Raw genomic sequence first — 24,084 nt, 5'->3', positions numbered from 1 at the left:
ATGTAAACATTCTTTTTCTCTCAGATCCTGGATTCTATGCAGAAAGAGTATTTCTGTGCTGAAAAAATTGACCTTTTTTGACCATGTTATGGATAATGAAAAAACTGTGTGGCATTGAACGTAACTCTGTTTTGTATTTTCAGTTGCAGTGCCTACCTCAGCTGACCAGCAGCAGCATCCTTCCAGCTCTGGATAACAAGAAATATTGCTATAACACCAAGAAACTTAACTACCATTTTCCAAACATTTAAAGAGCTTGGAGATTGATGATAAAAAAAGAGTTGATCATCAATTTGAATAAAACACACATTTGGTTGAAAACAATCACAACGTTGGAAGAAGCCTCAGGAGAAAATTAAGTAACTAAGTGGGGGAGGCCAAATGGCAAGATGTGAAGGAAAATTCCAGAGGCAGTCTTCCATGCCTGACAATGCTGTCCAGAACAGAAGAGAACAACTTCTTTGGATTTTCATTTGTATTTTTATTGTATCTAAGTAGCTGAGCTGATGGACAGAATATAAACTGTATCTACTGTACTCGCCCATACCTCTGGCAAAATAGAGATGCAAAAGAAAAAAGATTTATGCTATAATCGTACCAGATAGAACAGGTGAAAATGGATTACAGAATGCCCATATATTTTTTTTGGATCTCCGTTGCTTTGAGACCTGTTTCCTGCTTCTTCAGATTTTCTCATCATATTTAAGGAGGGTTTTAGTTCTTAAAAGCAAAATATTTAAAATTCCATTTCCTGCTTGTTCTAGTTCTTGATTTTATATATGGAAACATCTTGAATATTTGAGTCATTCAAAATATTTAAAATCATGTGGATTATCATAAAGGGACTGTAATTTATCTGCTTATATATTTAATGATGTGTTTATAGACACTTCTTACATATACTTTGGTCTTTACCTTTAGTAAAGGATGCATCTTAGTCATTTTTGCAGGCAAGATGGGTTGACTATAATCTGTCTACATTTGTTCACCCAGTTACCCTTGCAAACAATGGCATGAAGCTTGGCAGTTGACCAAGGGGTAGAACAAGATCTACAGGCTTTGCAGGAACTAAGCCTGCCAGCCTGAAAGTAATTAGTACTCCATTCTCTCCAGTTCTACCTCAGACCTGGAGACAGAGCAACAGGCAGGACTATATACAGTGATCTGGGTTTTGGAAGAAACTGCTTATAAACTTTCACTTGGATCATAAGAGACATTATGTTGTCCCTGAAATATCTTTTTACAGTCTATGTATATGTTGTATATATATGTATACTGCACACGCATATATGTGTGTATATATACCAACCTAACAGCTAAACACTAACAATAATAGGCCAAAGTGATATTATTGAGAATTGCGAGCTTTGTACAGTGGTACTTAAAATGATGACATATAGTTAGCTTTGATTTGGCCTATTGCTTCTATTCAAAAAGCTTTTTCATCTTTGTCCCCTGGACATAAGGGCAATATGAAGCTGATGTCTGTTTCTTATTGCTCAACCCCATTCTTGATTGATGTGCTGCTATTTCCTAGCAGTTCTCAGCCATGGTTTTTGAAGATGTATTTTACTGTTTACTGTATCTTCAAAACATTTCTTCTGCACTTTTAATTTACTGCCATATTAATTTTCTTCATGACAGCATTTGATGGTTTTTACTTACTGCACAGTGATCTACCAAATTCTGGCATCTGTTCAATAATTTTGAGTATCCCAGCCAGTTTAATGATAGCCTGAGGCTTCCTGATGTATGTAGCTTCTTGCATAAAGCTGACAGTGGGCTAAATAACCAGTCACAATATAATCTAATTCTTGTTACATAGACTTTGATTCAAATGACAAAGAAGGACATCCAACTTCTGCAGTAGTGTAAATTTTGTATTTTCTTTTTTCCTTACCCCTAACAATGCACCTGACGAGGCAGATGACTGCAACTGCCTAATTTATCCAGTATTTTTAAAGAATCCCATTCAGAATAGAAAAGTGTTGCCAGACTAACTTGTGGCCAATCAGGTGCTTCATCACATAGCAATCAAACAAACCTGAGATAGAAGTGGTCATTTTTTTCTGACTTCTATAAAATGTATGCTTATACTTAACCATATCCGTGATCCTTTCTTTCTTCATCATGGAATCACCACTGTTTCACATGAGACAAACATTTTCTGATTTTTTAAATGACAGTGGCAATTATATTAGTAAATAGTATATCATTTATGGCATGTGCTATTTACATAACCCAGTTTCTAAACACAACTAAAATTCATTTTTCTGCTATAAGAGTGCATTACAGAAAGTGTTTATTTTAAAACTATCTCCAGTCAAGGTTATATCTAACAGAATAATGTTCAAACCAAACATACAGACATCCACAAACAAGTTGGCATATAACTAACAATAATAGAATCAGGGCCATTTCAAAGAGGTAAAAATAAAGATCTGATTTTTATCTATTTGTGATATTCATTATCACTGAGTTCTAGACATAAAGTGAATTTTGTGCTTATACTCATGGGAAATACTATCCAACATATATGAGGGAATACAAATTAGTTTCTAATTGACGTGTTAAATTTTTCCTCTTTAAGCAGTTTTTAAATTTAAGCAAAAAATAGGTAAAGCTGTGCTAGTCTTCATCATTGTTTCCTCTCGTTTATTGGAATAAGCAAAGTTATTTAAATGCAGCCAAGTATTTAGGTCTAGTTTTAATAAAACACCAGATTAAGCCTACAGACTAGACAAATTAGCCAGAAACTGTTTATTCAGAGAAAGGATGTATGTTACAAAGAGCACAGATATGCAGGATCATGAGAAATGCATGCAAATCCTGGGAAGCAATGGGAATGCTCCAGCAACCTCTGATTACTTTGCATAATTGACTCCATCTCAATGAATCTGAAACTTAGCTTTCAGTTTTTCATAATTGTACATTTATAGTAACATGCTTCAATAACTTTAAAATGAAACAAATTACTGTTAAAAATAAATGTACTATACATTTAAATCATTTTAAAGAACTTAAGTATCTACATCAAGAGATATTTATATAGATACCATTATAAAATAAATATATTAAAATTAAAAGGGTATCTGATTTGCACTTAATATGATTTAGTGTACATAAATCCTTAATTCCAACTTAGTAACTTTAGTGAATCACATCTGAATGTTTATTTTCTACATGATGGACCCTGCTAAAAATGTCATGATATAACATCCTTATAGTTCTGCTGATAACCATATAATATTTGTTGCTGTTAAGGATCAATTTAAAATGACACTCTACACTGAATTAAGATACTTATTGAAATATTATTTTACTTCAAGTCTAATTTTAGCTCCAGAGAAGGCAGTGATGTCTTAAAGGCTTGAACAATTTTTTCTTTTTCTTTTACTCCAGGAAGATCACTTAGAAACAAATACTTGAGGTTCCTGTAAAAAGAAGAAAATTTTAAAAGTTACTGTAATTTGACCTTTACTCTTATAGCATTAAAAATAAATTTGTTTTATTGGCTTTTTAAGAAATTACACACAGTACGTGTTCATATCATCCTACACATTCAAAATGACTTTTAGAACAGTAGTCCTAGAGTACTACTTTAAATGAAATTCATGCTAGGAACTAATCTAGACTTTGGAAAGTTTAGTTGTTCTGGTTATGTCAATAATTCTACTGAGTTTTTCCAAATATGTATGTTATGGCATAGAACTCCTTTGCATGTTAAATATAAAATATGACATCAGTTGTAGTTATGATTTTTTGAATCTGACACTAAAAACAAAGCAAAAATAAACAAGTGGAAATACATCAAGTTGAAAGGCTTCTGCACAGCAAAGAAAACCATTAACAAAATGAAAAGGCAACCTACTGAACAGGAGAAAATGTCTGCAAGTCATATATCTGATAAGGGGCTAATATCCAAAATATATAAGCTCATACAACTCAATAGCAAAAAAACCTGAACAATGCAATTTTTAAAATGGGCAAAATATCTGAATAGACATTTTTCCAAAGAGGGCATACAGATGGAGAACAGGTACATGAAAAGATACTCTACATCATTATCAGGGAAATGCAAATCAAACCACAATGAGACCGCACCCTACACTTGTTAGAATGGCTGTTATCAAAAAGACTAGAAATAAGCGTTGGCGAGGATGTAGAGGGAAGGGAATCTTTGTGCATGGTTGAGGGGAGTGTAAATTGGGGCAGTCATATGAAAAACAGCATAAAGATTCCTCAAAAAATTAAAAAAGAACTACCATGCTGCTGCTGCTGCTGCTAAGTCGCTTCAGTCGTGTCCGACTCTGTGCGACCCCATAGACGGCAGCCCACCAGGCTCCCCCGTCCCTGGGATTCTCCAGGCAAGAACACTGGAGTGGGTTGCCATTGCCTTCTCCAATGCAGGAAAGGGAAAAGTGAAAGTGAAGTCGCAGAGTCTTGTCCAACTCTTAGCGACCCCATGGACTGCGGCCCACCAGGCTCCTCCATCCATGGGATTTTCCAGGCAAGAGTACTGGAGTGGGGTGCCATTGCCTTCTCCGTATGATTCAACAATTCTATGTTTCAGTATTTATCTGAAGAAAACAAACACACTAGCTCAACAAGACATCTGCACACCCGTGTTCAGGGCAGCATTATTTACAATAGTCAATATACAGAAACAACCTAAAAGTCCACTGATGGATCAGTGGATAAAGAAAATACGGTATATGCATATATGTAGTACTGAGCCATAAAAAATAATAAAATTCTGCATTAGCAACAAACCGGATAGACCTCGAGGGTATTATGCTAAGTGAAATAAGCCAGAGAGAGAGAGACAAATACTGTATGATATCCTATATGTGGAAGCTAAAAATAAAGAAGCAAGCTCACAGATACACAAAACAGATTGGTGGTCATTGCCAAGCTGGGGTGAGAAGCAGGAAAATGGGTGAACTGTGTTATGTTGCTGCTTTTATTTTAAATGAAATTGAATTTTAAAAATATGAATCTTAATCTAGAAAGGAAAAGAAACTGGGGAAGTTCTTAAAACAACTCAAGTTTCTGTTAGGAGATGAAGCCACAAAGCCTGAACTAATGTAAGAGACAAACAATCTTGTACTTTTGGTTCTAATGTTTAAGATTTCTTAAACTTCCTGTGATGCTCAGGTTATTGGCAGAACATGGGGGAAAAATACTTTAAAAGATGAGGAGGAAGTATAATAGCTGATGTTTACTGACAGCACCAACAACTGTAATACGCATCATGCTAGGTGCTTTATGTAACTGATTTTTTAAAAAAAGATGCTTCCTAAAAAATGCAATACAACTATAAGATATTAAAGTTGATAACTTCAACTGTTTTAAAGTATTGTGGCTGAAGGTTAAATCATTTTTTTAAATTCTGTTTTTCAGAATTAAGAAAAGATACCATTTATCAACTGTTTTAAATTCTGATTATTCACCTTAACATGATTATCAAGTTTCCATTCTGACACTGACCACCTACCTGAAATGATGCAAAGCAATGATACCTTTGTCTGTGACATTCCCACATGAAATTATTTCCATTTCCAACATGCTTTTTTGTAAATTTTCAAGTTGGCTAAGTCTCTCCAAACAACCATCCTCAATATAGTGACACTGGCATAGTCTTATTTTTTCAACATACTGTAGGCCTTCTGGAGGGGAAAAAAGCTCAGTTTAAGAACCTGCTTTACCATTAAGATGATCAACTGTCCTAGTTTGCCCAGGACTGTTCTGGTGTCAGGACTGAAAGTCCTAAGTCCTAGGAAACCTCTTAATCCCAGGAAAACTGCAACAATTAGTCACCCTATTAACCACACAAAGTATTCACTACATGGATTGTGCTGACAGACAGAGCCATTCTACAGTCAGATGCCCATGCACTGAGGAATGAAATGCCCACACAAGCAGAGGCTGTGTGGATATAATTATTTCTATATTAGTCAGGGTTACTCAATGACAGAAGTTTGACAAAGACAGTTTGACAAACAAGACCTTAAATATTAAGTTGATAAACCACAGCTTGGTTTGGAGAGAAAGGAAAGGAGGGTACTTGTAACCTCTATTTAACTTAAAAATAAATATCATACACAAGAAGATACAAGCTGGATTGGACTGAAAAGGGCGAGAAGGACACCCATATGACTATAAGAGTGAGTGAAGTGCAACCAAAGGTCATTGCAAACCACCTGCATTTCCTATAACAAATGGTGGAGGACTTACCCATGTGATCAAATCCGATGCTCATGATACAGGAGTCGGTGGCGTCAATCGCCTGAATCTTGTACTTGTCCAGAGGGCCTGTCGGGAGATGGTTGTAGTCCTTCTGCCACCTCTGCTGGCCGTGGTAGCGCACCATGGCCCCGCAGCGCAGCAGCCACTCTGACGCTGCCCTGTCAGGACCCACGTCCCTGATGCGGTCATGATCCACTCTGTGGGGACGAGGACAAAAGCAGGTAGCTTTTACTATAGTCACTAGCTTCTAAGCTATGTTCACCAACGTAAATACAGAATAGCAACTACTTCTCACTTCACGTGATGAGGAGGGAGATAAATCCATGAAAAGAAAACATTCAATGGTAGCTCTACTTGCTACCATTTTTGCTTTTGTTTTCCAGTGAACACTGTCAAAGCATTTTTTTTTTTCTTAAATCTGAGTTTATCAGGCAGACATGGGTCTTCATTGATTCGTATGCAGCATAGTAGCTTGACTCCAGGAGATACTCAGTAACTACGTATTGAACGAATGACAACACTTGGTTATAATTTTTATTAATGATAAAAGATTTGAAAAGGGAATAATTTTGAACATTTGTTCAAATTAATGTGCTTAAGTGATCTTTATTAATTTTTACACATGCCTTTTTCTCTAGTTAGTGGTATTAATGCTGTATTAAGCAATGAGGAGGTTAGTTTTGCCAGTTTCAAAACAAGCATGCCACCAAATAACATTTTTAAAACTTGAATTCACTTGATAGTATTCAAAAGGTTAACTACATTGCTTAAGTCACAGAATAAAATATTCTAACATTACTGAGCTTTTCTGATTATAAAAATAATAAAAGACCATTTTTAAAAGCTTGAAAGGCACTGAAAGAATGAATAAAAAGAATCACTGAAGTCCTGTAACCCAGTCAGTCACAGTTAATATTTTATAACTTATCTTTTTTTGGTCTTTATTCAATTTTTTTTTTTTTTTAAGAAAATTAGGATCATACTGCATACACAACACAAATAACATCTGAAATATAAGAAAACCAAGTTAGCCACTGGGAACTCATCGAGCTGATAACAATCCCCATGTTTCTTCACTTTAGTAGGGGTAACTTACTTGTTAAACACTGCATTCAACCAGCCCCAGAAGTTTCGGGAGTCACATGACCATGGGAGTTTCTTTAAGCCACAGAGCTGCTGGGAAATTTTTCCAAACAGCATCATTTGCTCTAGACACATAAAATAGTATTCATATTAGATCAACAGTTGGCAATCAGAATCCATACATACAGTAACTTACTTCACAACTTCAGACTCAATGTTCTTGTGATGATAAAGCTGACTCATTTACCCCTCAATAGTTATTGAGCAAGTTACTACTGTTTGTTTTTCTGGTTTCTTTTGCCCCAAAGGAGAGGCCAAATTGGATGGTCTCTATGGTTCCTCCCAGCCTTGACATTAAGTTATACTTGTTCGAGCTTCAATTGGAGTCCGCCTACAGTGGCGCCACCTGGTGTCCATTTAGGTAGTGCAGTTACAGATTTACCGAAACCAGTTCCAGTCCCACGGAGAAGGCAATGGCACCCCACTCCAGTACTCTTGCCTGGAAAATCCCATGGATGGAGGAGCCTGGTAGGCTGCAGTCCATGGAGTCGCCAAGAGTCGGACACGACTAAGCGACTTCCCTTTCACTTTTCACTTTCATGCATTGGAGAAGGAAATGGCAACCCACTCCAGTGTTCTTGCCTGGAGAATCCCAGGGACGGGGGAGCCTGGTGGGCTGCCGTCTATGGGGTCGCACAGAGTCGGACACGACTGAAGTGACTTAGCAGCAGCAGCAGTTCCAGTCCCAATCCACATTTCCAGTATCAAAATGACAAACTAAAATCATCTAAGAGTCATTGTATCAAGGTTAAGACACTTAGATCCAGAAAAGGAGTGGAATCATGGAAATAGATCTTCCTATGACAATAATCGATGCTTTTGAACTGTGGTGTTGGAGAAGACTCTTGAGAGTCCCTTGGACTGCAAGGAGATCCAACCAGTCCATTCTAAAGGAGATCAGCCCTGGGTGTTCTTTGGAAGGAATGATGCTAAAGCTGAAACTCCAGTACTTAGGCCACCTCATGCGAAGAGTTGACTCACTGAAAAAGACCCTGATGCTGGGAGGGATTGGGGGCAGGAGGAAAGGGGATAACAGAGGATGAGATGGCTGGATGGCATCACCGACTCGATGGACGTGAGTTTGAGTGAACTCGGGAGATGGTGATGGATAGGGAGGCCTAGTGTGCTGCGATTCATGGGGGTCACAAAGAGTCAGACATGACTGAGCGACTGAACTGAACTGAACTGATGACAAGATTGTAAGTAGTCCCCAGAACAGTGCAAACCAAGAACTATGCCAGGGCAGCTGGGAAAGACTAGACAAGCAACTTAACCTCTCTGACCCTTGGTTTTCTCATTTATAAAATGAGATGATTGGCACAGATGATTTCCAGTTGTAAAAATCCATAACCATGAGTTGAGAAAGTGATTTCGGAACTGGGTCTCAACCTGCCTTAAAGTGCCAGGTGGAGGGGGGGGACACAGACAAATGACACATTGTCTTTGAAGAGCTGACAACTTAATGCAGGGTAGAGTGAGCTAAAACAAGTCACCAGGTAGTTAAAATAAATGATGGAGCCTGAAAAATACCTCAAAAGAGTTAAAGACAAACAAGAATTTCAACAAAGATGCCAAGAAAAGGTAGGTCAGGTGACTAGCTGTGGTGGGAACGTTTAAGACTTATTGTCGTTCAGTTGGCTTAGAACATGGGGGTCATGAGGAGACAGACAATGTACACAGTCCCAACAGGAAGGGTCTCCTGTGATCAGCCAGAGAATTTGGCTTTTGCAGGTAGCTAGCAGTCACTGAGCTTTCAGCACAGAGCACTGGCATGGTCAGAACTATGCTTCAGGAAGATTACTCAGACAGCAGCAGCAAGAATGAGGGCCATTTAGAGATGAGGAAACTGAAGCCCCAATATTAAGCAACTCACTGACACCCTAAAATCCTGGAAGAAGGTGGGGTATTAATAAATGCTGTGTTTAAAGGGACTTGCCCAGTGTTTCAGGGCTAATTGTTAGCAGTGCAGTGCTGAAACCTGAACCTAGCTTTTGCTCTTATTAGTCAATGGCTCTTTCTTCAGTCCTTGAATGGTTCTAGAACTCAAGAAAAAGAAGAGAACTAGAGGGTCCTGAGAGGGAACCACCTTAGAGCTGAGGAAATGCCTGAGGATGTTGAGGCTGTGAACAATGAGAGCTGAGGTCTGAGGACAGGACCCTGGGGTCATCTACTACCTTCTTCCCTGCTTTTCCGCCATTACTCCGCCTTCATTACTACAAACGTGTCCCCACGCTATAAATACTTCCTCCCACATTCTCAGATCTTCCCTGCTTTTGATTAAATCTCTCACTACCCGTGCCCACTTCAGTAACTCCTTTGGCTGCCAACCATATTTACAAATTGGGTCTTTCCGGATTCATCTCAGGCTGTTCCCCCCTAGTTCCCTCCTAGAGTCCTCCTTGCCGCCCCTAGAATCCTATGAAAATCTTTCCCAACCTCAAGACTTTATTCAAATACCACCTCCATCCATCTATTCATTCATGCAATAAAGATTTAAAGTATACAGAGCAAAAGGAAGAGCAAAAATCACACATTCATTTCAATTATTCCTAACACCAGGCACAGCACCATCCCCTAATGCAAGTTAAATAAATATTTGGAATTAACAATCTTCAATGGCTGATGAATTTTCTTTTTTTTTTTTTTGGCTGATGAATTTTCATGCAGAAACAAAGAAACTGTCATTAAGCAGAAAAATTAGAGAAGTATGAAAACTGAAGTCACTTGATTCATTTTGGTCAACCTTATATTTCAGCTTAAGAGAAAGACCAAATTTACTTCAGCTTATGATCTCTAGAAATACTGGATATCCAAAATAATTTAAACATGAAAATTTTTATTTTTCAGTAAACCTAAAAAAAATAACTGGTAGGTTTTTGCATTCTTAACTGTAATTTTGTTAAAATTGATACTGGGAATTTCAAACGAATTCAAGCAGCTATCTCTAAGAATGCTTTCTAGAGGGAAAGAGGAGACCTCTGGTGGTGAGTTGGTGAATTTAACTTTAATAAATTAAAAGAAGGGCTTCCGGGAAGGCTCAGCAGATAAGGAATCTAACTGCAATGCAGGAGACACAGGAGACTCAGGTTTGATTCCTAGATTGGGAAAATCCCCTGGAGAAGGAAATGGCAACCCACTTTAGCATTCCTGCCTGGAAAATTCCATGGACAGAAGAATCTGGCAGGCCACAGTCCATGGGGTCGCAGTCAGACACAACTGAGTGACCAGGCACACAAATTAAGGGAAACCACTCAAATGCAAGTTAAAAAATAAACATTACTAAGCTACTGCTGTGATAACTCAGGAATTCAAATTATTTTAAAAATTCTTCTTACTATCATAACATGGCTTGGAGCCGTAAGTTTTTTTTTTTAAAGATGTTTCCAAAAGTTGATAGTAAGTTTGTGACTTAGAGAAAGCCAGACCTCTAATGTGTGCCTCAAAATAGGAGATGGAGAGTTCTCCAAGTTGCATAAAAACAAGTTTCTTTTAAAAAGTGCAAGTTCTCTTTTTATATATTAAACAAAATTACTTAGGTGGGCTATTCAAAATGATGGCTAACTTAAGGGTCAAAAAGACTAAACTAGCCAACCTGTTCTTGAGGGCAGTGAAAGTGTGGAGAGAAGGGTGAGGTGGTATCAGAATTGGGGAGTTTTCCCCCCAGATTATAACCCCACTTCACTGGAAATCATCCATTACTGATGCCAGTTCTTATTCCTGATGTATCTAGAGTCTAGTGAAATAGTGACAGAGCACTTCCTTAGGAATTAGAAGCCAAAGTCACCCTAGGCCAGTATCACTTGACACTCACTGAACTAACTTCTTATGGGTTCTGACCTAGATGGAAGGTGAACATGAATTCTTAGCTTCAGGAGGATGTGGTGGCCGGAAAACAAATGTCTCTAGCCAAAGACATTACAGGGTCAATGAATGCAAGGTGAGCTCTTGATTTGAGATAATCGAGATGAAACAAATTAATGTACAGTCAAGATGAGGCGAGAAGCTAGGCAGAGAAAATTTTATAAAAAGTACATGTGTATTTTGAGTTCTTTCACTTTGCTAAACTAGGAAGTACAAGCTCAAAGCTCAAAATCACAGAAGAGTAAAACAGTCACTACTACGGACTGACTCATGAAAGCCTGACCACAGACCCTAGATTGTATAATTCTATACTCAACTTAAGGAGCCTGGAAGGCTGCAGTCCATGGGGTCACTGAGGGTCGGACACGACTGAGCGACTTCACTTTCACTTTTCACTTTCATGCATTGGAGAAGGAAATGGCAACCCACTCCAGTGTTCTTGCCTGGAGAATCCCAGGGACGGGGGAGCCTGGTGGGCTGCCGTCTGTAGGGTCACACAGAGTCGGACACGACTGAAGTGACTTAGCAGCAGCATACTCAACCTAGTAACAAATCAACTACAATCCTGTGCAATGGTTAAAATAAAAAACAGTGATAGTACCAAAAGCTGGCGACACTGAAGAGGAACTCGATCACTCAACATTGCTGGTGGGAATGTAAAATGGTACAGCCACTCTGGAAAGGAGTTTGGCGCTTTCTTACAAAGCTAAACATGTCCTTATCAGATGACCCAGCAATTGGACTCTTGGGCATTTATCCCAGAGAAATAAAAACAGGCTCACACAAAAAGCCGTACACTAAGTTTTATAGCAGCTTTATTCGAATAGTGAAAAAAACTAGAAGTAACTCAGATATCCTCCAAAGGGTGAATGGTTTAAGCATGTTGTGGTACATTCATACCATGAAATACTTCTCGGCAATAAGACAGAATGAAATATCAATACAGGCAACAATTTGGATGGATCTCATGGGATGATGCTAAGTGAAAAAGTCAATTCCAAAAAGTTGCATACTATATAATTTTGTTTATGTAACATTCTTTACATGTCAAAATTTTAGAAAGTGAGAACAGAATGGGGAAGACGGTGCCTTGCTGGAGGGATCTTGGTGGTGATGGATCTGTGCTGTAGCTTGCCTGTGATGGATACAACATTCTACACATGGGGAGGTCCCTGGCGGTCCAGTGGTTGGGACACTCTCACTGCCAGGGGTCAGGGTTCTATCCATAGTCAGAGAACTAAGATTCCACAAGCCCCACTGCATGACCAAAAATAATAATAATAAAAATCTATACAGGTGTGATAAAATATGTATAGGACTAAACACACACACAAATGCAAAACAGCTATCTGAATAAGATCCATGGGCTGTTCCTGGTTATGCTGTTGTATCCAACTTTTACAAGATGTTATTATTTGAGAAGACTGGGTAAAGGGTACACAGGATCTCTACTGTTTCTTACAACTGCATGGAAATCTACAATTAACTCAAAATTCAAAATATTAAAAAATTTTCTAATTAAAAACTAAAAAATGAATATCTTATTTTTCATTTGTGATGAACAAGCAGGCAACATTCCACATTATTTTCACAAATAAAGAAAATATGCATAACTATCCGGGTGATAAAAACCATATAAACATAATAAAAACCATCATTTTATTGAGCACTTAAAGGGCTTCCCTGGTGGTTCAGACGGTAAAGCGTCTGCCTGCAACGCGGGAGACCTGGGTTCGATGCCTGGATCAGGAAGATCCTCTGGAGAAGGAAATGGCAACCCACTCCAGTATTCTTGCCTGGAAAATCTCATGGATGGAGCCTGGTAGGCTACAGTCCATGGGGTCGCAAGGAGTCGGACACGACTGAGCAACTTCACTTTACTGTGCTTAATCTGATGAGCCTTATCTTGCTCATAGGACAAAAGTCCTATGAGAGGGACCCTACATCACTCATAGTTCACAGAGGAGGGGCTGAGGGAAAGGGGTGACTCCACTTTCCCAAGCTATGCGACTAATAACTGGAGCCAAATTCAGACAGGCAAGTGTAAGTCCTTCCAGCAAGAAAGTAAGTGCCCATGGGATGATCAATGGCGTCCGACTCTTTCCCACCCCATGGACTGCAGGCCGCCAGGCTCCTCTCCACAGACTCTTCCAGGCAAAAGTACTGGAGTGGGTTGCCATTTCCTACTCCAGGGGATCTTCCGGACCCAGGGACTGAAACTGCACCTTCTGCATTGGCACTGGAGGCATATTCTTTACCACTGCTCCATCTGCTAAATCTAAATAAAGTAATACAGTTACATCGTTCTATTTTTGTTTTGCTCAGCTGTCCTGACCCTAAAAATTAAAAAAAAAAAAAAAAAAAACTTCCATCAAACACTGACAACAGGTGTTAGGCACAGAACTAATCTAACACAGGTCTTTCAGAGATTACACAGCCCGCTTCCCTCATTTTACAGCTAAACAGGGGTGAAGTGACATGCACAGGTGAATCACTGTTTCTAGGCCCGCAAAGCATATTTAAAACTACATGTCAGTCCAGTATTAAAAAAAAAAAAAAAAAGGAAACATCGCTAAATGATGGCAGAGACCGAGCCGTCTGTTTCATTTACGCGCTCAATATTTACAAGACCAATAATGAATGACATGTCAGGAGCCACAAATATGGATGGCCAGAAAACAGCAGACTATCAGGCGTCGCCATGACAGAGCCTCCGTCTGGAGAAGGGTAGGGCTGGACAGTGCCCTTCAGTGAGCACTTCGCTCTGTAGGAGACTCGTTGGAGACAGAGGTTCTCCGCAAGGAGCCGCTAGGGACGTGGGGAGGGGCTAGGAAAAGGCGAGGCTGAGAGGGCGGAGCCACGAGAGACGCGGGGAGGGGTCGAGGGGGCGGGGCCTAGCTGGAGGAAAGGAGGGCCTCTGGGCCTGCCCAAACGAGAATTTTCACCATCGTCATCCCCAGACTTTCTCCTGCGGCGCCAAGTCCGCTGGGCTGTGCAGGTCGAGGACGCGTGACTCGGCGGGCCAGATTTTCAGTTAGCCAAGCGATGGGAGAAGGGAAAGGGGAGAGGATGACCACCACTAGTCCCGCCCCTCTCGGGGCCTAGCTCCTCTACTCACAGCGTCAAAAGGAAGGAGCAAGCTGGCGTCCCCAGCGTCTACGGCGGCGCAGGCCTGCCCTTCGCCCTCCGCCGCGCGCGTCCATTGGCCACTGGCGGCTGCGCCCACGTGGGGCGAAGGCGCTCCCTTCATTGGGCTCTGCTTGGGGGGCGGGTCTAGAGGGCGCTGGGACCCGGGCATTGCAGGTCTCAAGGGCTGGCTTCTAGAGCTTGAGGCAGGGAAAGGGGCGCAGGCGATGGTACCAGCGCTGCGTTACCTGGGCAGTGTCTGCGGACGGGCCCGCGGGATTTTCCCCGGGGGCTTCTCCGCGGCGCGCACACCCGCGTCGGGGAAATCCCGGCTGTTGTGCCAGGGTGGCCGCAGAGCCAGCACCAGGTGAGTACCCGCTGGCCCGCCCCCCGCGGTCTGCGCTGCCTCTCTTGGAGGTGCCTAGTGCTGGACCTCTGCCTCTGCTCTTCTTCGCTGTCCTCGGCGAGAGAGAAGATCGGGATCCTGTGAAGCCCGGGCTCCAGCCTCAGATCCCAGGAGCTACCTGCCTGGATCCCTCGTAGGCTTGTGGGCGAGAGAAGAATAAGAAAGGCAGTGTCGAGTAGAGGTCAAGAACAGTCCTGGCTTTGAATACAACTCCACCGCTTCCCATTCAACCCTGGGCGGGTTACTTAAGCTCCTTTAAGGCTCAGTTGTGAATTGGAACCTAGTCTCTCGCGCAGTGGTCGTTTTGAGGATTAAAAGGACCTCACACACTGTAAGCAATCAAATGTGCTGTTTGTTCGCTGGCCTTCCTGATGTTACTTTGAACATCTGAAACCGGTCTTAAATCAGTCAGTTCCTGGCACACACACGGCTGCATAGAGTTGCCGTATGAGAAGCAGCTCAGCTGCTAATCAAACCCTGCAGAATTCAGCGTCCTGTGATTTGAAATGTGGAGATCACGTATGAAATTACTGTTTTTTACCTGCTCTCTGTATGGGGAGCGGTTTATGCGAAGGTTTCAAAGCTGAAAAGCTCTTGGCTCTTTTTCGGGAACTAGCATGTGGGCAACATGAGTGTGAGGAGCTTGGCGGAACAGAGGATGGTGTGGAAAGACACCGGAGAAGGGTTACATCACAGCAGAGGTTTTGCTTTAACTGCACGTGGAATTTTATTCTAAGGGCGCTGGGAGACTTTTAAAGACGTGATTAAATGTTGATGTTTCAAAAGTTGATTCTGGCTGCTGTGTATTAGTGGATTGGAGGGGAATTAGTGTGGAATAGGATTTGTGATTCATCGTGGGGTATGTAGACTTCTTTTGGGAACCTTTTCTTAAGGGAAGAAAAGTAAGGTTAGTGAAGGTTTTGTTTATACTTTTTTATTTTGAAATGATTAAAGATCCATAGGAAGTCCCCCTCCCCAAAAAACCCCCACAAAAACCCAGACCAGAGAGCTCTCATGTACCCTTCTTCACCAGTTTGCTCCAACATCTTACCTAACTGTAATAACGGTGTCAAAACCAGGAAAATGATATTAGCACAATCCATAGACCTTGTTCAGATTTTCATCAGTTTTACATGCACTCGTTTTTTAAAATTGCTTCACTACTTACAGACTTTATTCTATATAACAGTATCTTAAAAGATTATTTTGAAAATTGAAATTACATTAGGTGGATTTGGGGGAGAATTGCTTCTTTATAATTTTGAGTTTTCCCATCCATGAACTTGGCATATCTTTTCATTTATGCATACTCATTTGTTATTTAGGGGCTTCCCAGGTGGTTCAGTAAAAGAATCTACTTGTCAGTGCAGGAGTGGGAGGAGACACAGGTTTGATCCCTGGGTCCAGAATATCCCCTGGAGGAGGAAATGGCAACCCACTCCAGTATTCTTGCCAGGATAATCCCATGGACAGAGGAGTATACTCCGTGGGGTTGCAAAGAGTTGGACATGACTGAGCATGCACACACGCATGCCTTTGTTATTTAATAGAGTTTAAATTTTTCTCTGTGAAGTTCTTTTTCTCTTTAGGTTAATTCTTAGATTTCCTTATTGCTTTGTTGCTATGATAAATAGTATTTTATATTCTTTCAGCTAGATTTTACTTGTATAGAATATGCTTTTTTTTTTTATAATGCTTTTTTGTATTTCTTATCCAGTTTTGGGGATTTCCCTGGTGGCTCAGATGGTAAAGCCTCTGCCTGCAATGCAGGAGACCTGGGTTCCGTCCCTGGGTTGGGAAGATCCCGTGGAGAAGGAAATGGCAACCCTCTCCAATATTCTTGCCTGGGAAATTCCATGCACAGAGGAGCCTGGCAGGCTACAGTCCATGGTGTCACTAAGAGTCAGACATGATTTGGAAACTAACACTTTATCACTTTAGGGCCTTCCCAGGTGGCTCAGTGGTAAAGAATCTGCCTGCCAAGTAAGAGACACGAGTTCAATCCCTGACTAGGAAAGATCCCTTGGAGAAGGAAATGGCACCCCACTCCAGCATCCTTGCCTGGGAAATCCCATGGACAGAGGATCCAGTCCATGGGGTCACAAAAGAGACAGACATGACTTAGCGACTAAACAACACCAACATCCAGTTTTGGAACCTGAGTCATAGGTACTTCATAAAATGAGTTAGGGAGGCTTCAGCTTTTTAAATTTTTCTGGAACATCTTCGATGATAGAGATTATCCATTCCTTGAAATTTTGGTAAAATTTACACACGTGTGTGTATGTGTGTTTAGGTGGAAAGCTTTTGATGACTAATTTATAGCAATTGATTCAAAACTTCTATTTCTTCTTGTCTCAGTAATTTCACTTGAGTCCCTCACCCCATTTCATCTATGTTATCAATTTATTAGCACATAGATCTTCATGATGTTCTTTGATTATGTTTAAGATCATTGTCATGTCTTTACATGTTTTTCCTTATTCCGTTTTATTTATTTGAGTCGTCTCACTTTTCTCCTCATTACTATTGTCAGAGATTTGTCTACTTTATAAATCTTTTCAAATAAAGGATTTTTCTTCTTTGTTATATTTTGTTATATATATGTTTGTTTTATATATTATGTGTCTTTATATATTTGTTTTCCTTATTGTATTTAACTTCTTGAGTTGATAACTCATTAAATTTTGGTACAGTAGTATTTTTAGGAGTGTCTCTTGCATGTTAAAGTTCCTGTAGCCTTTTTTATCTGAGATTATCTTTATTGAATCCTCATATTTAAATGATACAGTTTAACTCTAGGTTAGAAATCCTTTTTTTCTTCTTGAAACTACTACTTCATTGACTTCTTGTTTTGTTGTTGTTGTTGTTGTTTTTATTTTGTTTACTGTTTTTTTTTTGCTTCTTTTGTTTGTTTGCTTGCTTTTTGTCTTTTGCCTACAACAAGCAGCATGCGGGACTTTATTTCCCGGACCTGGGGTGGAAGCCTCACCTTCTGTATTGGCAGTGCAGTCTTAACTACTGGACCACCAAGGAAGTAGCTCTAGTGACTTATGGATTTCATTGTTACAATTTAGAAATCTGATGTCAAGTGAATTCATATTAAAAAAAATTTTTTTTCTTATATTGGAGCATAGTTGATTAACAATGTTGTGTTAGTTTCAGGTATACAGCAAAGTGATGCAGTTATATACATACATGTATCTATTCTTTTTCTAATTCTTTTTCCATTATCTTATTACAGAATATTGAGCAGAGTTTCCTGTAGGTCCTTGCTGGTTATCTGTTTTAAATATTGCAGTGTGTACCTGCCAATCCCAAACTCCCAATTTATCCTTCCCCCCACCCATCTTACCCCCTTGGTACCATTAGTTCATTCTCTAAGTCTATCTTTCTGTTTTGTAATAAGTTCATTTGTACCATTTTTTTAGATTGCCCAATTAAGCAATGTATGATATTTGTCTTTATCTGACTTATTTCTCTTAGTATGATAATCTTGAGGTTCATCCATGTTGCTGCAAATGGCATTATTTCTTCTTTTTAATAACTGAGTAATATTCCATTGTATATATGCACTGCATCTTTGTCCATTCATTTGTTGATGGGCATTTCCGTTGCTTCATGACTTGCTATTGTAAACAGCTCTGCAGTGAACACGGGGGTGCATGTATTCTTTTGAACAATGTTTTTCCCCAGATATATGCCAAAGAGTGCAGTTGCTAAGACATGTGGTAAGCACATGTTTAGTTTTTTAAGAAGAGGCCATACTATTTCCAGAGTGGCTGTACTATTTTACATTCCTACCAGTAATGTGTGAGTTGATCCAGTTCTTCTCATCTTCATCAGCATTTGGTGTTATCACTTTTTTTAAAAAAGTCATTCTGATAGGGGTGTAGTGATATCTCATTGTAGTTTTAGTTTGCATTTCCTTAATGACTAAAGGTATATTTTCATGTACTTATTTGCCATGTTTATTCTATCTTCTTTGATGAAATGTTTGTTCATATCATTTGCCCATTCTCTAAATTACTTGTTTATTTCAAGAATTGAGTCCTTTGTCATATATATGGTTTGCAAGTGTTTTCTCCCAATTTGTTCATCTTCTTATCCCCTTAACAGAGTCTTTTGCAGAGCAAAAACTTTTAATTTTGATGAAGTCCAGTTTATCAGTTTTTTCTTTTATGGGTCATGCTTTTGATGTGAACTCTTCAAGTAGCCCTAGATACCAAAGATTTTCTCCTGTGTTTTCTTCTTAAAGTTTAATTGTGGATATTTGCAGATATTTAAAAACTGAATTTTTTGGTTAGAATAATAGCATTGTGTGTGTGTTTTAAAGAGCTCTTTTATAAATAACATATTGGATATTTACAGATGATGTTTAGAATTTAGATTGAAATAATATAATGCAAGAGGGAGTGAAAAAAAAAAGTGGGGTGAAAAAGTGAAACTGGCCATGTTCCTATAAAACCTAGATTTGTTGACCATGAGATCAATGCTAATGGTAATTTTTTAAGCTTTGCACTGTGGAGTTAGACTATACATACCCTTTCTAATTTTTTAAATGGTTGTGTAATCAGAGTTATCGTGACTAAAATTGGTTCTGAGCCCATTTCTGGATGACTTATTTCCTTAAGGTTTGATTTTCTCACTGTTTACTTCTAAGCAGAATAAAATAATTATGACTTTTTGCATACTAAGGTGTTAAAGACTTAATGTTAACCTGTCCTCAAAAATACTGCCCTTGAGGGACTTCCTGGTGGTGCAGTGGTTAAGACTCCATGCTTCCAATGCAGGGTATGTGGGTTAGGTCCCTCGTTGGGGAACTAAGATCCCACATGCTGTGCAATGTGGCCAGCACCCCCACCTGCAAAAACCCAGAAACAAACAAAAAAGCACAAAAGAATACTGCACTTGAATTTTTGACAGTTAGTAGGGGAGAGTGTGATACTTAACCGAGTAACCACTGATGGAGCCAGCTTATGCAGAGTGTAATGGAGACTTAGAGCAGCTTGGGCAACTAGCCATTCTGCCTGCTGGCTATAGCTGATTAACTTTTAAAGCCAAATATCACAAAGCCCAGTAAACATTTGATTTTAATGATTACAATGAATAGTTTAATTGTTTATTGGTGATGAAAATGCGAAGTTTGATAAAATCTATTGTAAACATGTGTTACTTTAAAGATGGCTTTCTTTTAAAGCTCATTTGATATAGTCATTATTGGTGGCGGAATTGTGGGGCTTGCCTCTGCCAGAGCACTCATCCTGCGACATCCAGCTCTTTCCATTGGTGTTCTGGAGAAGGAGAAAGATTTAGGTATGTATGTTATGTTGCTTAACCCTAACACCTTTGAGCAAACTCTGGGAGATGGTGAAGGACAGGGAAGCCTGATGTACTGCATGCAGTCCATGGGGTTGCCAAGAGTAGGACATGACTGAGCAACTGAACAACAATAACCTGAACACCTGCTCATGTTGTCAGTTCTGCGTCTTTCAATCTAAATGTCAATGCTAGTGTCCCAGTCTGGATTCTTCAAAAAGCAGAGCCTGGGACTAGAACTTGGATACTGGATATTGGATATGGGCTTCCCTTGTGATTCAGCTGGTAAAGAATCTGCCTGCAGTGCGGGAGACCTGGGTTCAATCCCTGGGTTGGGAAGATCCCCTGGAGAAGGGAAAGGATACCCACTCCAGTATTCTGGCCTGGAGAATTCCAGGGACTGTATTAATCCATGGGGTTGCAGAGTCAGACATGACTGAGTGACTTAAAAAAAAAAAAAAGGTGATTTATTTGTGAGGTTATCCAAGGAAGCAGGAGTCAGTGGGTGGGGAGAGTAAACAGGGAAGGAGGGAAAATCTTGGGAAGGTGTGTTATCCAGGTTGAAGCTGTGAGCTTGATTCCACCGAGACCTCTGAGGAACTGCCTAATGTCTCCCAGGATTGTGCTCATGTGCCCTTCAACTTCTGTCCCTTTGTTTGAGGATTGTCCCTAGGAATGTTGAGTCCCTCTCCCCCCTAAATTAGAGAACACCCTGGGGCAAAAGGCAGAGAGCCATATTGGGCCCTTGAAGTGGGTTGCTGGTGGTGAGGGGTGGGTTTGTACCCCAAAGTCATAGCTGAAGTCAGAGATGGGCTGGAGGGACCTGACACACATACTGTGGTTGGCTGCTGGGGAAGCTACCAGTGCTCCAGCTGGAAGAACAAACCCAGGCAGAGTTTTAAATAGTGGTTTCTAATAGCGTCAACTCTAACTGTATTCCCCTACTTCTTGGGTTTTGAATGAATCTTGTATGTACTTTCTGTTAAATGTATTTCTCTTGTTCCATAGCTGTTCATCAGACCGGACATAACAGTGGTGTCATACATAGTGGGATTTATTATAAACCCGAATCTCTGAAAGCTAAATTATGTGTGCAAGGTGCGGCCCTCATCTACGAGTACTGTAACCACAAGGGAATTTCCTACAAGCAATGTGGCAAGGTATGGCATTTTACTAGGCCCTTGACTTATTTATAAATAGTATTTTCTTAGTAATCTTAAATGTTGATTTAAAAAATACCTGGCTTTTCTTTCTTTGTATCCATGTAATTTTCAAAATCTAGATGTTTCATATAAATGGGATCATGCAAAATGTTGTCTTTTGTGATTGGCTTCTTTCACTGAGTATAGTGTTTTCAGAGTTCATTCATCTTGCAGCATGAATCAGTACCTCATTCCTCTTTGTATTCCATTGGATTGATATACCACATTTTGTTTATCCATTTGTCAGTTGATAGACATTTGGGTTGTTTCTACTTTTGGGCTACTGTGAATAATGCTGCTATGGACATTCATGTACAAGTTTTTGTGTGGACCTATGTTTTCCTTTCTGTCAAGTATATACCTAGGAGTAGAGTTGCTGGGTCATACAAAAACTATGTGTTTAACATTTTGAAGAAGTGCCAAACTGTTCTCCAAAGTGCTGTACTATTTTATATCCCCAACAGCAATTAATGAGGATTCCAGTGTCTTTATATCCTCATGAACACCAGTTATTGTCTGCTTTATTTTAGCCATCGTGGAGGATGTGAAGTGCTATATCACTGTGTTTTTTTTTTATAATTAAGCTTAGTAATTAATAATGTTAAGCATCTTTCATGTACTTACTGGCCATTCATTTATCTTCTTTGGAGAGATACCTATTCAGATCTTGTGCCCATTTTAAAATTGAGTTATTTGTCTTTTTATTGTTGAATTGTGTTATTTATATATTCTGAATATAGCCCCTTATCAGTTATATGTTATTTACTAAAATACTACCAAAGTATTAAAATATTTTTATTTTAAAAATAAAATAATAGTAATGATGATATTTAAAATATTGCTGAATATTTTCTCCCATTCTGTAGATTTTCTTTTTACTTTCTTGATGGTATCCTTTGAAGCAGAGACACTTGATTTTGATGAAGTGTAGTTTATCTTTTTTTTTCTTTTGTTGCTTGTACCTTTAGTGTCATATCTAAGAAATATGCCAAACCTTAGATCATGAAAATTTGCTCCTGTTTTCTTCTAATATCAAAGCCTTAATTCTGATGTTTAGATCTTTAGTCCCTTTTCCTCCCCGAGATGAGTTGATTTAATTCTGAGTGGTACAGAATTGGAGCTAGAACAAAGACTGAAGAACAGACTTTGGCAGGATTCTAGGCTGGGTTTACTCTGACCTCACAGCTACGGTAGAAATGGCTAAATGAGAAGAACTAAAGAGAAGATGAGCCGCTGTATGATTTCATTTTTTTAAACCTTAACAAAAGTTTGTTTTTAAATGTGTAACAGGCTTCAAGACAGTACTTCATTCTAACTATAGGTGGCAATAGACATGGCAGGGAATCGGGAATGGAATTAAGGATTACCATTGCCTCCAGCACAAAGAACAGCTTCCTTTTTTTTTTTTTAATATGTATTTTTATTTTTTGACTGCACCAAGCCTTAGTTGCAGCATGTGGGATCTAGTTCCCCCACCAGGGATCGAACTCAGGCCCCCTGCATTGGGAGAGCAGAGTATTAGCCACTAGACCACCAGGGAAGTCCCTAAAAGTGGTGTTTTGTTTTTTTTTCCTTGGCTGCACTGGGTCTTCCTCAGCTCACAGGCTTAGTTGCCCTGTAGCATGTGGGATCTTAGTTCCGCTTCCCTGACCAGGGATCAAACCCACATCCCGTGCACTGGAAGGTGGATTCTTAACCACTGGACCACCAGAGAAGTCCCCCCAGCTTACTTTTTGACAGATTTCTTAATTCCAGCTTTCTCCAGGAGGGCCTTCCCTGCAGCCTTTGCTTTTAGCCTCTCAAGTTTCTTTTGCTTCTCCCTCGCTTTTTGGCCATGCCGTATCTTTGTTGCAGTGCTCTGGCTTTCATGGCGGGGTGGACACTTCTGTAGTTGCCGTACATGGACTTAGTTGCCCCGCGGCATGCGGGATCCTGGTTCCCCCACCAGGAATCGAACCCCTGTCCCCTGCTTTGCAAGGCAGATTCTTAACCACTGGACCACCAGGGAACTCCCCTTGTGCTGCTTTTTTTGTTTCTGCCTGAATGCCCCATCATCATCCAGCTCCTTGGTCTGCTTCAGGTGCTTCTTACTACCTTTGCAGCCGGCCTACTGCCCCTTCCCAGACCCTGCCACCAGAAGTAAAGCTCCCACCCCACCCTCTACATGTGTTCTACCAGTGTAGGTTCATTTTTTAATTAATTGTGGTATATGATGTAAGGAGGGGGTCCAACTTCATTCTTTTGCATGTGGATATCCAGTTGCCATTTGTTGAAAAAAGTGTTCTTTCTACAATATATTGTTTTGGCACCTGCATCAAAAATCAGTTGAGCATAAATGTAAGAAGGTGTATTTAGGATTCTCAATTCTATTCCACTGATGTGTGTGTGTCCTTATGCCAATACTGTTTGTCAGTATCTCCAAAAGGGCAGCTGGTATTTTTGATAGAGATTATACTCAATCTATAGATCAATTTGGGGAGTGCTGCCATCTTAGCAATATTAAATATTGCAAAACATGAAATTGGGATGTCTTCCCATTTATGTTAATTTTCTTTAATTTCTTTCAACAATATTTTTTATTTTTCATTGTACAGTTATTGCATTTCTTTTGTTAATGTTATTACTTGATATTTTATTCTTTCTGATGCTTTTGTGAGGAAAATTATTTTCTTAATTTCAGTTGCATTTATTCACTGCTAATGTATAGAATAGGATTGATTTTTACATATTGATCTTTATTCTTCAACTTTGTTGAACTCATTTCTTAGTCTAATAGTT

The 24,084-nt window shown here is 39.7% G+C and overlaps 3 protein-coding genes across 12 annotated transcripts in view; 2 read left to right on the top strand and 1 right to left on the bottom strand.

The window, feature by feature from the left end:
* The window catches only part of CDKL1 (cyclin dependent kinase like 1), a 52,104-nt gene extending 49,170 nt beyond the window's left edge, over positions 1 to 2,934 (top strand). For all 5 annotated transcript variants that reach the window (XR_008699214.1, XM_055537587.1, XM_055537584.1 and 2 more), the window contains one exon: positions 144 to 2,934. Coding sequence is in view for 4 of the 5 variants with exons in the window: in XM_055537587.1 (XP_055393562.1) it covers positions 144 to 251 (108 nt within the window). In the remaining variant the exon portion in view is untranslated. The remainder of the gene's footprint in view (positions 1 to 143) is intronic.
* Positions 2,746 to 15,118, bottom strand: DMAC2L (distal membrane arm assembly component 2 like). 5 transcript variants are annotated; one of them, XM_055537591.1, is made up of 5 exons: positions 14,628 to 15,118; positions 7,346 to 7,457; positions 6,238 to 6,446; positions 5,498 to 5,669; positions 2,746 to 3,434 (listed from the first exon to the last, which is right to left on the bottom strand). In XM_055537591.1, the coding sequence occupies exons 2-5, from the start codon at positions 7,450 to 7,452 to the stop codon at positions 3,320 to 3,322; spliced, it is 603 nt and encodes a 200-aa protein (XP_055393566.1). In that variant the 5' UTR covers positions 7,453 to 7,457; positions 14,628 to 15,118; the 3' UTR covers positions 2,746 to 3,319. The 5 variants fall into 5 exon arrangements, with proteins under 5 accessions (XP_055393566.1, XP_055393563.1, XP_055393564.1 ...); XM_055537588.1 differs by lacking the exon at positions 14,628 to 15,118 and adding an exon at positions 14,372 to 14,481; XM_055537589.1 differs by lacking the exon at positions 14,628 to 15,118 and adding an exon at positions 7,580 to 7,701.
* The window catches only part of L2HGDH (L-2-hydroxyglutarate dehydrogenase), a 53,666-nt gene continuing 44,095 nt past the window's right edge, over positions 14,514 to 24,084 (top strand). For both annotated transcript variants that reach the window (XM_055537583.1, XM_055537582.1), the window contains exons 1-3: positions 14,514 to 14,746; positions 19,986 to 20,101; positions 21,113 to 21,264. In XM_055537583.1, coding sequence (XP_055393558.1) covers positions 14,607 to 14,746; positions 19,986 to 20,101; positions 21,113 to 21,264 — 408 coding nt within the window. In that variant the 5' untranslated portion in view covers positions 14,514 to 14,606. The remainder of the gene's footprint in view (positions 14,747 to 19,985; positions 20,102 to 21,112; positions 21,265 to 24,084) is intronic.

This window comes from Bubalus kerabau, chromosome 10, assembly GCF_029407905.1.
Source record: "Bubalus kerabau isolate K-KA32 ecotype Philippines breed swamp buffalo chromosome 10, PCC_UOA_SB_1v2, whole genome shotgun sequence".
NCBI lineage: Eukaryota > Metazoa > Chordata > Mammalia > Artiodactyla > Bovidae > Bubalus > Bubalus kerabau.
This window is presented reverse-complemented; position numbering and strand designations above follow the sequence as displayed.